This window comes from Mobula hypostoma, chromosome 10, assembly GCF_963921235.1.
Source record: "Mobula hypostoma chromosome 10, sMobHyp1.1, whole genome shotgun sequence".
In the NCBI taxonomy this organism is placed as follows: Eukaryota; Metazoa; Chordata; class Chondrichthyes; order Myliobatiformes; family Myliobatidae; genus Mobula; species Mobula hypostoma.
This window is the reverse complement of record NC_086106.1, coordinates 28,203,675-28,218,358: the sequence shown is the minus strand read 5'-3', so window position 1 is coordinate 28,218,358 and position 14,684 is coordinate 28,203,675. Positions and strand designations below refer to the sequence as shown.

The window sequence follows — 14,684 nt, the reverse complement described above, 5'->3', positions numbered from 1 at the left end:
GTTTGTGTGATGTGCTGTGCTGTGTTCAGGATCTTCTGCAGCTTCTTCCAGTCTTGGACAGGACAACTTCCATACCAGGTTGTGATGCACCCCAGAAGAATGCTTTCTATGGTGCATCTATAAAAATTAGTGAGGGTTTTAGAGGACAGGCCAAATTTCTTTAGTTTTCTCAGGAAGTAAAGGTGCTGGTGGGCCTTCTTGGCAGTGAACTCTGCTTGGTTGGACCAAGTCAGGTCATTTGTGATATTGACCCCGAGGAACTTAAAGCTTTTGACCTGTTCCACTTGCGCACCACCGATGTAAATTGGGTCATGCGGTCCGCTACTCCTTCTGAAGTCAACAACCAATTCCTTCGTCTTGCTGACGTTGAGGGATAGGTTATTGCCTTCGCACCATGCCACCAGGTTCTTAATTTGTACTGGCAATGGAGAGAGTCCAGAGGAGGTTCAGGAGAATTATCCCAGGAATGAAAGGGTTAACATGTAAGAAGTGTTTAACGGCTCTGGGCCGGTACTCACTGGAGTTTAGAAGAATGGGGTGGATCATATTGAACGTTGAAATGGCTAGATAGACTGGACGTAGTGGAACCAGAAGGCACAGCCTCAGATTTGAAAAACATCCCTTTAGAAAAGAGATGAGGAAGTATTTCTTTAGCCAGAGGGTGATGAATGTGTGGAATTCATTGCCAACTGTGGAGGCGAAGTCATTGGGTGTATTTAAAGTGGAAGTCGATAGGTTCTTGATTCGTAAAGGTGTCAAAGGTTACAGGGAGAAGGCAGGAGAACACACTGAGAGGAAAATTGGATCAGCCAAGATGCGGTGGAGGTGCTAAATAGCCTGGTTCTCCTATGCCTTATTAGGATAGCTAATGATTATTAGCAGATCCCCTCTCAAATTCCTACACTCCCAGGTGTACCACCCAGCTTTTCCAATCTAAAGGAAATCCATCATCCCATGAATTATTCCAGGATATCTTCCTGACTCATCTCCAGATTATGCTCAGGGGCGTCCACCCATCAGCATAAAGATTCCTGCATCACCTCCAACGCTGCAGCAAACTCTAGCCGTTCCATTGGGACTTGTTCATTGTGTTCCTATCAGAGTAGGACCTAGGCTTCTGACATGCAATCATCTAACACACACAGTTCGCCATCACAACTCCGATTATCTCCTTTTTTTTCCTAATTGCTGTCTTATACGTAATAACGGTTTTAAAACAAACTATTTTACAGGGTATAATAAGCGGTGGATTGTGTATGAGAATCTCAAACCCAACATCTCATCAGATCTTTAGTGTTCTCCAGCTCCTGAATCTCGTTGATCTTTGAACCATGGAGTGGGATTTGCTTGTCTTTTGCAAAGCAGTGAGACACACTCAGCTCAACTGAAAGTGTCCTGCACTCTTCCTGGAACGAGGTTTAATCCAGCGACACAGCCAGGGAAGACCATGAGGGGAGAGCATAAGCAGGTAAAACCAAGCACGTGTCGTGTGTGTGTGAGAGAGAGAGAGAAATTTCCGTGAACTGACTTGGGAAGGAGCCACGCAGAACGTAATTTTCTTCAGATCTCTGAAGGAGCAGGAAAAGTTTCCTTGATAAAAGTGATCAGTCAGTCTAGATTCCAGTGCTGTGGGGGTGGGGGGGAGAGTAATTCCCCCATTTCATCTGGAATTTGGTGCAACCACAGTGAAAAGCTTCATTATGGAGTCAGACTTTGCCTGTTTTGTGTCTGGAAAAATATTCACTGACTTATCCTCCTGTTGGAAACAACATGGTCTTTTCATCGATATCATAGGCCTCTGAGCATATCTTCACCTGGGGATACATAACTCGCCTGTTGAAAATGATATTGTATTTTCATCAATGCTGCAGGCCACTCAGAACATCTTCAACTGGTGATACATTATTCTCCTGCTCCCAGTGTGAGAACAGTTTGCTCTGTCTCTAATCTAATGAGACACAAGAGAACTGACGTGGAGTGATTATTCATCTGTTCAGTGCATGAGAAGGGATTCACTCAATCATCTAGCCCGATGAAGCACGAGCAAGGTCACGCGTTCATCTGCTCCGAGTGCGGGAGGGGATTCACTCGCTCGTCCAGCCTGATGAGGCACCAGGAGGTTCACACTGGCGAGCGGCCGTTCACGTGCACCGAGTGCGGGAGGGGATTCACTCGGTCCTCCAGCCTGATGAGGCACCAGCAGGTTCACACCGGCGAGCGGCCGTTCACCTGCTTTGAGTGCGGGAGGGGATTCACTCGGTCGTCCAGCCTGATGAGGCACCAGCAGGTCCACAGCGAGGAGGGCCCCTTCATCTGCTCCGACTGTGGGAAGGGATTCACTCGGCTGGCCAACCTGCTGACACACCAGCGGGTTCACAGTGGGGAAAAACTGTTTGTCTGCACCGAGTGTGGGAAGGGATTTACGCAGTCATCCAACCTGCTGACACACCAGCACATTCACACCGGCGAGCGGCCGTTCACCTGCTCCGAGTGCGGCAAGGGATTCACACGCTCGTCAGACTTGATAATACACCAGCGGATTCACACCGGGGAGAGGCCATTCACTTGCAATGAGTGCGGGAAGGGGTTCACGCAATCGTCCAACCTCCTGCGACACCAGCGCGTGCACACTGGGGAGAGGCCGTTCACCTGCTCTGAGTGTGGGAGAGAATTCACCCGGTCGTCCCATCTGCTGAGACACCAGCGAGTTCACACTGAGGGGAAAGTTTAGACATGGGTCACCCTGAATATTTAACTGCAGCTGCAGCTGCAGCTGAGCTGGCCGCAGGCTTACCAGTGACCGCGGGCGCTCGATTCTGCAGCTCATCAGAGCCGGGACCGAACCCCGGGCTTTGGCCCCGGCTCGGGTTCGTTTCTGCTGCTGTCGGTCACCCCTACAACTGGGATGGAGTTTAATATTCTGGATCCACGTCAAATCCACCCATTGTGTTTGAAACACTGTGCCTCAAACATTTAACTGATGCAGAGAATTCTCCAAAAAACAGTGCACAGGCACAAGGGCTATTCAGCCCATTGATGGCTGCTAGAATTTCAGCTGCACGCCATTTCCATCCATCGTAACTGCCTAAAATCTCCAGGAACCTCTCTTATCCTTTGATGTTATGTTTGTAAATGCACCCCCACGTTTGCCTTAATCCCTCCCGCTCTGTGAGTGAACAGGCTTCCGGTGAATTCCCTGCAGGACTTTCTGCAGACCGAGGACAAGACTAGGACTGGATGGTGTCTTGTCTTTGGGAGGATTTACCAGTGTGGCAACTCTTTACTCTCAGCTCCTTACAACATTCCAATTTAGATTTCTGTATCCCACGTGTTGAACATCGAAACGTACAGTGAAACGAGTTGCTGGTGTCAACAACCAACACAACCTAAAGAACACAACCCCGAGTGTCACCATACTAGCGCCAACACAGCGTGTCCATGGTGCTCGGAACACTGAACACAACGACAAACAAAAGAACAACAGTAGAATAAGCAACACACATCAAAGTTGCTGGTGAACGCAGCAGGCCAGGCAGCATCTCTAGGAAGAGGTACAGTCGACGTTTCAGGCCGAGACCCTTCGTCAGGACTAACTGAAGGAAGAGCTAGTAAGAGATTTGAAAGTGGGATGGGGAGGGGGAGATCCGAAATGATCGGAGAAGACAGGAGGGGGAGGGATGGAGCCGAGAGCTGGACAGCTGATTGGCAAAAGGGATATGAGAGGATCACGGGACAGGAGGCCCAGGGAGAAGGAAGGTGGGGGAACCCCAGAGGATGGGCAAGGGGTATAGTCAGAGGGACAGAGAGAAAAAGGACAGAAAGAAAGAATGTGCGTATAAAAATAAATAATGGATGGGGTACGAGGGGGAGGTGGGGCATTAGCGGAAGTTTGAGAAGTTCAGATTGGAGGCTACTCAGACGGAATATAAGGTGTTGTTCCTCCAATCCGAGTGTGGCTTCATCTTTACAGTAGATGAGGCCGTGGATAGACATGTCAGAATGGGAATGGGATGTGGAATTTAAATGTGTGGCCACTGGGAGATCCTGCTTTCTCTGGCGGACAGAGCATAGGTGTTCAGCAAAATGATCTCCCAGTCTGCGTCAGGTCTCGCCAATATATAGAAGGCTGCATCGGGAGCACCACCATTCAGGGCCCCAGACAGTCCTTCCAGGTGAGGCGACACTTCACCTGTGAGTCGGCTGGGGTGATATACTGTGTCCGGTGCTCCCGATGTGGCCTTTTATATGTTGGTGAGACCCAACGCAGACTGGGAGACCACTTTGCTGAACATCTACGCTCTGTCCACCAGAGAAAGCAGGATCTCCCAGTGGCCACACATTTTAATTCCACGTCCCATTCCCATTCTGACATGTCTATCCACGGCCTCCTCTACTGTAAAGATGAAGCCACACTCAGGTTGGAGGAACAACACCTTATATTCCGTCTGGGTAGCCTCCAACCTGATGGCATGAACATTGACTTCTCAAACTTCCGCTAATGCCCCACCTCCCCCTCGTACCCCATCTGTTATTTATTTATATACACACATTCTTTTACTCTCTGTCCTTTTTCTCCCTCTGTCCCTCACCCCTTGCCCATCCTCTGGGTTTCTCCCCCTCCCCCTTTTCTTTCTCCCTAGGCCTCCCGTCCCATGATCCTCTCATATCCCTTTTGCCAATCACCTGTCCAGCTCTTGGCTCCATCCCTCCCCCTCCTGTCTTCTCCTATCATTTTGGATCTCCCCCTCCCACTCCCACTTTCAAATCTCTTACTAGCTCTTCCTTCAGTTAGTCCTGACGAAGGGTCTCGGTCTGAAACGTCGACTGTACCTCTTCCTAGAGATGCTGCCTGGCCTGCTGCGTACACCAGCAACTTTGATGTGTGTTGCTTGAATTTCCAGCATCTGCAGAATTCCTCGTGTGTGAGTAGAATAAGCCCCTTTTCTGCCTCCCTGGCTCCCATCCGCACGCACCAACTCTAGAACGAAGTTTCCTGCGAAGCAACACACACAAAATGCTGGAGGAACTCAGCAGGCCAGGCAGCATCTATGGCAAAGAGTAAACAGTCGACGTTTTGGGCCAAGACCCTTCATCAGGAGAAGGGTTGGAGACACACGACTGGGTCCCTGCAATACCAGGACTCTGCTCTGACTGATGACCGGGGGGTGGGGGGGGAAGGTGGGGGAGTGTGAGGTCCCATTGGGTCTATGTTCATTGGAACAGGGTCAGTGATCAAAGAGGCATCAGCATAGGGCAGGAGTTACGAGTTGGGGGGGCTGCTGTAGGAGGAAGGGGATTGGAGTTATGAGTTTGGGCAGGAGGAAGGGGATTGGAGTTGTGAGTTTGGGCAGGAGGAAGGGGATTGGAGTTGTGAGTTTGGGCAGGAGGAAGGGGATTGGAGTTATGAATTTGGGTAGGAGGAAGGGGATTGGAGTTATGAGTTTGGGTAGGAGGAAGGGGATTGGAGTTGTGAGTTTGGGTAGGAGGAAGGGGATTGGAGTTATGAGTTTGGGTAGAAGGAAGGGGATTGGAGTTACGAGTTGGGGTAGGAGGAAGGGGATTGGAGTTATGAGTTTGGGTAGGAAGAAGGGGATTGGAGTTATGAGTTTGGGTAGAAGGAAGGGGATTGGAGTTACGAGTTTGGGCAGGAGGAAGGGGATTGGAGTTATGAGTTTGGGTAGGAGGAAGGGGATTGGAGTTATGAGTTTGGGTAGGAGGAAGGGGATTGGAGTTATGAGTTTGGGTAGGAGGAAGGGGATTGGAGTTATGAGTTTGGGTAGGAGGAAGGGGATTGGAGTTATGAGTTTGGGTAGGAGGAAGGGGATTGGAGTTACGAGTTGGGGTAGGAGGAAGGTGGATTGGAGTTATGAGTTTGGGTAGGAGGAAGGGGATTGGAGTTTGGGCAGGAGGAAGGGGATTGGAGTTATGAGTTTGGGCAGGAGGAAGGGGATTGGATTTGTGAGTTTGGGCAGGAGGAAGGGGATTGGAGTTACGAGTTGGGGGCTGCAGTAGGTGGAAGTGGATTGGCCCAGGGAAGTTAACATATCAAGAGTTGGCCATGGAATACTCAGGCTTCACCATTCAGTAGGGCCTTGGCTGATTCATCCACGATTTCCCTATTCTTTTTCACAATCTCCAAGTAAATGTTGATTTCAGCCTGGAATACACTTAGTGACTGAGCAATCTCTTCCTCTGGGGGAACAAACTGCACCACTTAAAGTGTAAGTAAACTCCTTGCCTTAATCCAGAACAGTTGATCCTTCATTCTGAGACCATGACTCCATCAAGAACAGGGGTTCCTCTTTCCTGTCACGGACCCTGCCGTTAACTGAGGGGTCGTGGACTCCGGGCTGGGAACCCCTGATCTGGAGCCTGACCCTGATGAGGAGGCGTCCCATTAGTCCCTCCTCCTGTGCTCTTTCCCCATTCACCCTGCAACTCTTCTCTTTTAAACTTGTTTTCAGTCTAATTCCTTTGTGAAGAATCATGTTGCATCTCTTCCACTGTCCCTTCAGATTGGGTATCCAGGTCACGATTCCCCACATACAAAGCATTTCTCTTCATTGCCCCTACCTTTTTAAGCTTTTATGTTGAAGCTGTGACACTGATCAACAGATCTTAAGCACAAGAGATTCTGCAGACAATCGAAACCCAGAGCAACACACACAGAGGAACTCCGCAGGTCAGGCAGCATCTGTGGAGAGGATTAAACAGTTCTCGCTTTTGGGCTGAGCCCCACGAGTCCCTGCTGAAGTGTCTGGGGCCCAAAACGTCGACTGTTCATTATTTTCCGTAGAGGCTGCCTGACTTGCTGAGCTCCTCCAGCATTTTGTGTGTCACTGATCGACAGCCCATCTCAAGTTTAACTATATACCCATTTAACCATACACGTTAAGTGGCTAATCGAAACATAGAGAACATAGAACAGGACAGCACATTACAGGCCCTTCGGCCCACAATGTTGTGCCAACCCTCAAACCCTGCCTCCCATATAACTCCCCACCTTAAATTCCTCCATATACCTGTCTAGTAGTCTCTTAAACTTCACTAGTGTATCTGCCTCCACCACTGACTCAGGCAGTGCATTCCACGCACCAACCACTCTCTGAGTAAAGAACCTTCCTCTAATATCCCCCGTGAACTTCCTACCCCTTACCTTAAAGCCATGTCCTCTTGTATTGAGCAGTGGTGCCCTGGGGAAGAGGTGCTGGCTATCCACTCTATCTATTCCTCTTAATATCTTGTACACCTCTATCATGTCTCCTCTCATCCTCCTTCTCTCCAAACAGTAAAGCCCTAGCTCCCTTAATCTCTGATGATAATCCATACTCTCTAAACCAGGCTGCATCCTGGTAAATCTCCTCTCTACCCTTTCCAATGCTTCCACATCCTTCCTATAGTGAGGCGACCAGAACTGGACACAATACTCCAAGTGTGGCCTAACCAGAGTTTTATAGAGCTGCATCATTACATCGCGACTCTTAAACTCTATCCCTCGACTTAGGAAAGCTAACACCCCATAAGCTTTCTTAACTACCCTATCCACCTGTGAGGCAACTTTCAGGGATCTGTGCACATGTACCCCCCAGATCCCTCTGCTCCTCCACACTACCAGGTATCCTGCCATCATTCCTCTGGGGTGAAGGTGCAAAACACTGTACATAGAGTCACACACCGCATGTATATTCACGATCCAGCACATACCGCTGCAAAGCTATAGTAACACAAATCCTTGAATGGCAGGGCCTGAAAATTGACAGGTTGACATAAAGTCTGATTTGCATGCTTAATTAAGACTGTAATGTTACCAGCACTATTATAATGAAAGCAAGCTGTAGTGTAAATATGTGAAACAGCAGCAATAAAGTTCAATGTAAATTTATTATCCAAGTATATGTCATCATCTACAACCCTGAGATTCTTTTTCTTATGGGCAGTCATAGCAAATACAAGAAACATAACAGAATCAGTGAAAGATCTCACACAGGATGGACAAGCAACCAGTGTGCGAAAGTCAACAAACTCTGCAAAACACAAAAAGAAATAATAATAATAATAATAATAAATAAGGAATAAATATCGAGAACCTGAGATGAAGAGTCCTTGAAAGTGAGTCTGTAAGTTGTGGGAACATTTCGGTGATGGGACGAGTGAAGTTGAGTGACTAGTGCAGGATGAGAATGTGTCTGCCAATGGAAAGAGTTTCTCCCAGCCACCATGAAAGCTCCCCCTCAATTCAAACTCTATTTAATTTCCCCTCTCCCACTTTAGCTTTCCCTCAGGGTGTGAATGGATTTTTGTTTTGCTTCAAAATATATTCCTATCCAAACGTATCAAGTGACTCAGGCTTTTTATTTGACTGGAGCTTTCTGCGTCATAGAAACATAGAAAATAGGTGCAGGAGTAGGCCATTCGGCCCTTCGAGCCTGCACCGCCATTCAGTATGATCATGGCTGATCATCCAACTCAGAACCCTGTACCTGCCTTCTCTCCATACCCTCTGTTCCCTTTAGCCACAAGGGCCATATCTAACTCCCTCTTAAATACAGCCAGTGAACTGGCCTCAGCTGTTTCCTGTGGCAGAGAATTCCACAGATTCACCACTCTCTGTGTGAAGAAGTTTTTCCTCATCTCGGTCCTAAAAGGCTTCCCCTTTATCCTCAAACTGTAACCCCTCGTTCTGGACTTCCCCAACTTTGAGAACAATCTTCCTGCACCTAGCCTGTCCAATCCCTTTAGAATTTTATACGTTTCAATAAGATCCCCCCTCAATCTTCTAAATTCCAACGAGTATAAGCCTAATCGATCCAGCCTTTCATCATATGAAAGTCCTGCCATCCCAGGAATCAATCTGGTGAACCTTCTTTGTATTCCCTCTATGGCAAGGATGTCTTTCCTCAGATTAGGGGACCAAAACTGCACACAATACTCCAGGTGTGGTCTCACCAAGGTCTTGTACAACTGCAGTAGAACCTCCCTGCTCCTGTACTCGAATCCTCTTGCTATGAATGCCAGCATACCATTCGCCTTTTTCACTGCCTGCTGTACCTGCATGCCCACTTTCAATGACTGGTGTATAATGACACCCAGGTCTCGTTGCACCTCCCCTTTTCCTAATCGGCCACCATTCAGATAATAATCTGTTTTCCTGTGTTTGCCACCAAAGTGGGTAATCTCACATTTATATAACCTCACGACACACAACGTCTGTCACTAATACATTGTGAAATGAGTTCAAAACCAGAGAAATGAAATAAAAGAGAGAGAAGAGGCCAGGCTCAAAAGTGGATTATGATACTTGGCAAATTGTGCGGCCATCAGACTGCAGATAGCCTAGTACTGTAGTTGTAAAGTCCTCGCTGTCATTTAGGAAAGATCCTGCCACTTTATTTTGGCCTATAGAGGAGGACTTTAGTTATTGCAAGTTATAGTGGCAACATGGCAATGCTAGATGGACAGCAGTTATAATTCCCCATCAATGTGAGTGGTTATTGAGTTGTGATTCCCAGTCAGTGTGAGTGGTTATTGAGTTGTGATTCCCAGTCAGTGTGAGTGGTTATTGAGTTGTGATTCCCGGTTATTGTGGGTGGTTATTGAGTTGTGATTCCCAGTCAGTGTGAGTGGTTATTGAGTTGTGATTCCCGGTTATTGTGGGTGGTTATTGAGTTGTGATTCCCAGTCAGTGTGAGTGGTTATTGAGTTGTGATTCCCAGTCAGTGTGAGTGGTTATTGAGTTGTGATTCCCAGTCAGTGTGAGTGGTTATTGAGTTGTGATTCCCGGTTATTGTGGGTGGTTATTGAGTTGTGATTCCCAGTCAGTGTGAGTGGTTATTGAGTGGTGATTCCCAGTCAGTGTGAGTGGTTATTGAGTTGTGATTCCCAGTCAGTGTGAGTAGTTATTGAGTTGTGATTCCCGGTTATTGTGGGTGGTTATTGAGTTGTGATTCCCAGTCAGTGTGAGTGGTTATTGAGTTGTGATTCCCGGTTATTGTGGGTGGTTATTGAGTTGTGATTCCCAGTCAGTGTGAGTGGTTATTGAGTTGTGATTCCCGGTTATTGTGGGTGGTTATTGAGTTGTGATTCCCAGTCAGTGTGAGTAGTTATTGAGTTGTGATTCCCAGTCAATGAGAGTGGTTAATGCAGTAGTAATTCCCAGACAGTGTGGGTAGTTATAGCATTAACAATATCGTTGTGATGCTCACTCTGCCAGAGGTTGTTATTGTTATCGGACCCTGTAAATGCAAGTTGCTATGGCAGCTTTCAAGCGAAGTTGCTGAAAGAATATTTTTGTATTCGATGACCTTTATTTGTACGTTGAAACCGACAGTGAAGTGCGTCATTTGGTTCAAGTCAAATCGGCCAGGGTTGTGCTGGAGGCAGCCGGCAAGTGTCAACGTGACACGGCCTCAGCTCAGCCACCCCAACCTACCGTCTTTGGACTGTGGAGCACCCACGTGGAGACCCTGCAAACCCCTTACAGGCAGCGGCAGAACCCTAATTGGTGATCACTGTAACTGATCGTGCTACCCTTTACAGCAAAGTACTTGTACTCTAATCCTTCCATAGAAACATAGAAACATAGAAAATAGGTGCAGGAGTAGGCCATTCGGCCCTTCGAGCCTGCACCGCCATTTATTATGATCATGGCTGATCATCCAACTCAGAACCCAGCCTTCCCTCCATACCCCCTGACCCCTGTAGCCACAAGGGCCATATCTAACTTCCTTTTAAACATAGCTAATGAACTGGCCTCAACAGTTTCCTGTGGCAGAGAATTCCACAGATTCACCACTCTCTGTGTGAAGAAGTTTTTCCTAATCTCTGTCCTAAATGGCTTCCCCTCTATCCTCAAACTGTGACCCCTCGTTCTGGACCTCCCCAACATCGGGAACAATCTTCCCGCATCTAGCCTGTCCAATCCCTTTAGGATCTTATACGTTTCAATCAGATCCCCCCTCAATCTTCTAAATTCCAACGAGTACAAGCCCAGTTCATCCAGTCTTTCTTCATATGAAAGACCTGCCATCCCAGGAATCAATCTGGTGAACCTTCTTTGTACTCCCTCTATGGCAAAGATGTCTTTCCTCAGATTAGGGGACCAAAACTGCACACAATACTCCAGGTATGGTCTCACCAAGGCCTTGTACAACTGCAGTAGTACCTCCCTGCTCCTGTACTCGAATCCTCTCGCTATAAATGCCAGCATACTGTTCGCCTTTTTCACCGCCTGCTGTACCTGCATGCCCACTTTCAATGACTGGTGTATAATGACACCCAGGTCTCGTTGCACCTCCCCTTTTCCTAATCGGCCACCATTCAGATAATAATCTGTTTTCCTATTTTTGCCACCAAAGTGGATAACTTCAGCCCAACCTATCCAAGTCACCCTGCATCCTCTTAGCATCCTCCTCACTGCTAACACTGCCACCCAGCTTCGTGTCATCCGCAAACTTGGAGATGCTGCATTTAATTCCCTCATCCAAGTCATTAATATATATTGTAAACAGATTATTGTCCCTCTCACATTGCCGTTTTTTAAATCATCCACATACCCAGCCAAGATTCTTAAATGTTTCTAATGTATTTGCCTTTATTTCCACCCCAGGTAGGACGTTTCACACTCTCACCTCTGTGTAAAAAAATCTTACCTCTAACATCCCCTCCCCCTCTACTTTCCACCAACTCACTTTAACTTTATGTCCCCCTGTATGGGCCATTTCTGCCGTCGGGAGGAAGTCTCTGGCTGTCCACTCGATCAACGCCTCATCACCTTATGCACCTGAACTGCGGCAGATCTCATCTCCATTCACTCTCGAGAGAAAGCTTTATCTCTCTCTACCCATCCTCATAAAACATGCGTTACAGATGCTGCAAAGCCCCGGCAATGCTGGTGGCTGTAACATCCTGTCCTCGGGAGCTATCGTTGCAATTTCCCTTTGGGAGTTGTAGGATTAGCACCGGGTGTAAGTTGTTTTCTGTCCAGAGGCAGTCTCTTCGGCCCACGGCGCCGACCACTCAGCATCTATAGGAAGAGGTACAGTCGACTTTTCAGGCCGAGACCCTTCGTCAGGACTAACTGAAGGAAGAGTGAGTAAGAGATTTGAAAGTGGGAGAGGGAGGGGGAGATCCAAAATGATAGGAGAAGACAGGAGGGGGAGGGATGGAGCCAAGAGCTGGACAGGTGATTGGCAAAAGGGATATGAGAGGATCATGGGACGGGAGGCCTAGGGAGAAAGAAAAGGGGGAGGGGGAGAAACCCAGAGGATGGGCAAGGGGTGAGGGATAGAGGGAGAAAAAGGACAGAGAGTAAAAGAATGTGTGTATATAAATAAATAACAGATGGGGTACGAGGGGGAGGTGGGGCATTAGCGGAAGTTTGAGAAGTCAATGTTCATGCCATCAGGTTGGAGGCTACCCAGACGGAATATAAGGTGTTGTTCCTCCAACCTGAGTGTGGCTTCATCTTTACAGTAGAGGAGGCCATGGATAGACATATGGGAATGGGACGTGGAATTAAAATATGTGGCCACTGGGAGATCCTGCTTTCTCTGGTGGACAGAGCGTAGGTGTTCAGCAAAACGATCTCCCAGTCTGCATCGGGTCTCGCCAATATATAGAAGGCCACATCGGGAGCACCGGACACAGTATATCACCCCAGCCGACTCACAGGTGAAGTGTCGCCTCACCTGGAAGGACTGTCTGGGGCCCTGAATGGTGGCAAGGGAGGAAGTGTAAGGGCATGTGTAGCACTTGTTCCGCTTACAAGGATAAGTGCCAGGAGGGAGATCAGTGGAGAGGGATGGGGGGTACGAATGGACAAGGGAGTCGGGTAGGGAGCGATCCCCGTGGAAAGCGGGGGGCGGGGGCGGGGGGAGGGAAAGATGTGCTTAGTGGTGGGATCCCGTTGGAGGTGGCGGAAGTTACGGAGAATAATATGTTGGACCCGGAGGCTGGTGGGGTGGTAGGTGAGGACTAGGGGAACCCTATTCCTAGTGGGGTGGCGGGAGGATTGAGTGAGAGCAAATGTACGTGAAATGGGGGAGTGCGTTTGAGAGCAGAGTTGATGGTGGAGGAAGGGAAGCCCCTTTCTTTAAAAAAGGAAGACATCTCCCTCGTCCTGGAATGAAAAGCCTCATCCTGAGAGCAGATGTGGCGGAGACGGAGGAATTGCGAGAAGGGGATGGCGTTTTTTCAAGAGACAGGGTGAGAAGAGGAATAGTTCAGATAGCTGTGAGAGTCAGTAGGCTTATAGTAGACATCAGTGGATAAGCTGTCTACAGAGATGGAGACAGAAAGATCTAGAAAGGGGAGGGACGTGTCGGAAATGGACCAGGTAAACTTGAGGGCAGGGTGAAAGTTGGAGGCAAAGTTAATAAAGTCAACGAGTTCTGCATGCGTGCAGGAAGCAGCGCCAATGCAGTCGTCGATGTAGCGAGGGAAAAGTGGGGGACAGATACCAGAATAGGTTTGGAACATAGATTGTTCTACAAAGCCAACAAAAAGGCAGGCATAGCTAGGACCCATACGAGTGCCCATAGCTACACCTTTAGTTTGGAGGAAATGGGAGGAGCCAAAGGAGAAATTATTAAGAGTAAGGACTAATTCCGCTAGATGGAGCAGAGTGGTGGTAGAGGGGAACTGATTAGGTCTGGAATCCAAAAAGAAGCGGAGAGTTTTGAGACCTTCCTGATGGGGGATGGAAGTATATAGGGACTGGACATCCATGGCGAAAATAAAGCGGTGGGGGCCAGGGAACTTAAAATCATCGAAAAGTTTAAGAGCGTGAGAAGTGTCACGAACATAGGTCGGAAGGGATTGAACAAGGGGTGATAAAACAGTGTCGAGGTATGCAGAAACGAGTTCGGTGGGGCAGGAGCAAGCTGAGACAATAGGTCGGCCAGGACAGGCAGGTTTGTGGATCTTGGGTAGGAGGTAGAAACGGGAAGTGCGGGGTGTGGGAACTATAAGGTTGGTAGCAGTGGATGGGAGATCCCCTGAGCGGATAAAGTCGGTGATGGTGTGGGAGACAATGGCCTGGTGCTCTTTAGTGGGGTCACGATCGAAGGGTAAATAAGAGGAGGTATCCGCGAGTTGTCGCTGTGCCTCGGCAAGGTAGAAGTCAGTACGCCAGACTGCAACAGCAACCCCATCGGCGGGTTTAATAATAAGGTTAGGATTAGTGCGGAGGGAGTGGATAGCGGAGCGTTCGAAAGGAGTAAGGTTGGAATGGGGACAAGGTGCGGTGAAGTCGAGACGGTTGATGTCCATTCGGCAGTTAGCAATAAAGAGATCCAGAGCAGGTAGAAGAAAAGAGGGAGGTGTCCATGAAGAGGAGGAGGGTTGAAAACGGGAGAAGGGGTCATCAGTGGGGGTGGAAGAGTCCTTGCCGAAGAAATAGGCTCGGAGACGGTACCCCTTGCCCATCCTCTGGGGTTTTCCCCCTCCCCTTATTCATTCTCCCTAGGTCTCCTGTCCCATGACCCTCTCATATCCCTTTTGCCAATCAGCTGTCCAACTCTTGGCTCCATCCCTCCCCCTCCTGTCTTCTCCTATCATTTTGGATCTCCCACTCCCCCTCCCACTTTCAAATCTCTTACTATGTCTTCCTTCAGTTAGTCCTGACGAAGGGTCTCGGCCTGAAACATCGACTGCACCTCTTCCTACAGATGCTGCCTGGCCTGCTG

The 14,684-nt window shown here is 48.5% G+C and overlaps 1 protein-coding gene across 1 annotated transcript in view; it reads left to right on the top strand.

Annotated features, from left to right (window-relative positions):
* LOC134352787 (zinc finger protein 271-like) overlaps positions 1-3,524 on the top strand; it is a 47,201-nt gene extending 43,677 nt beyond the window's left edge. Inside the window, exon 4 of the mRNA XM_063060254.1 lies at positions 2,101-3,524. Coding sequence (XP_062916324.1) covers positions 2,101-2,731 — 631 coding nt within the window. The 3' untranslated portion in view covers positions 2,732-3,524. The remainder of the gene's footprint in view (positions 1-2,100) is intronic.
* Positions 3,525-14,684: the final 11,160 nt, after the last annotated feature.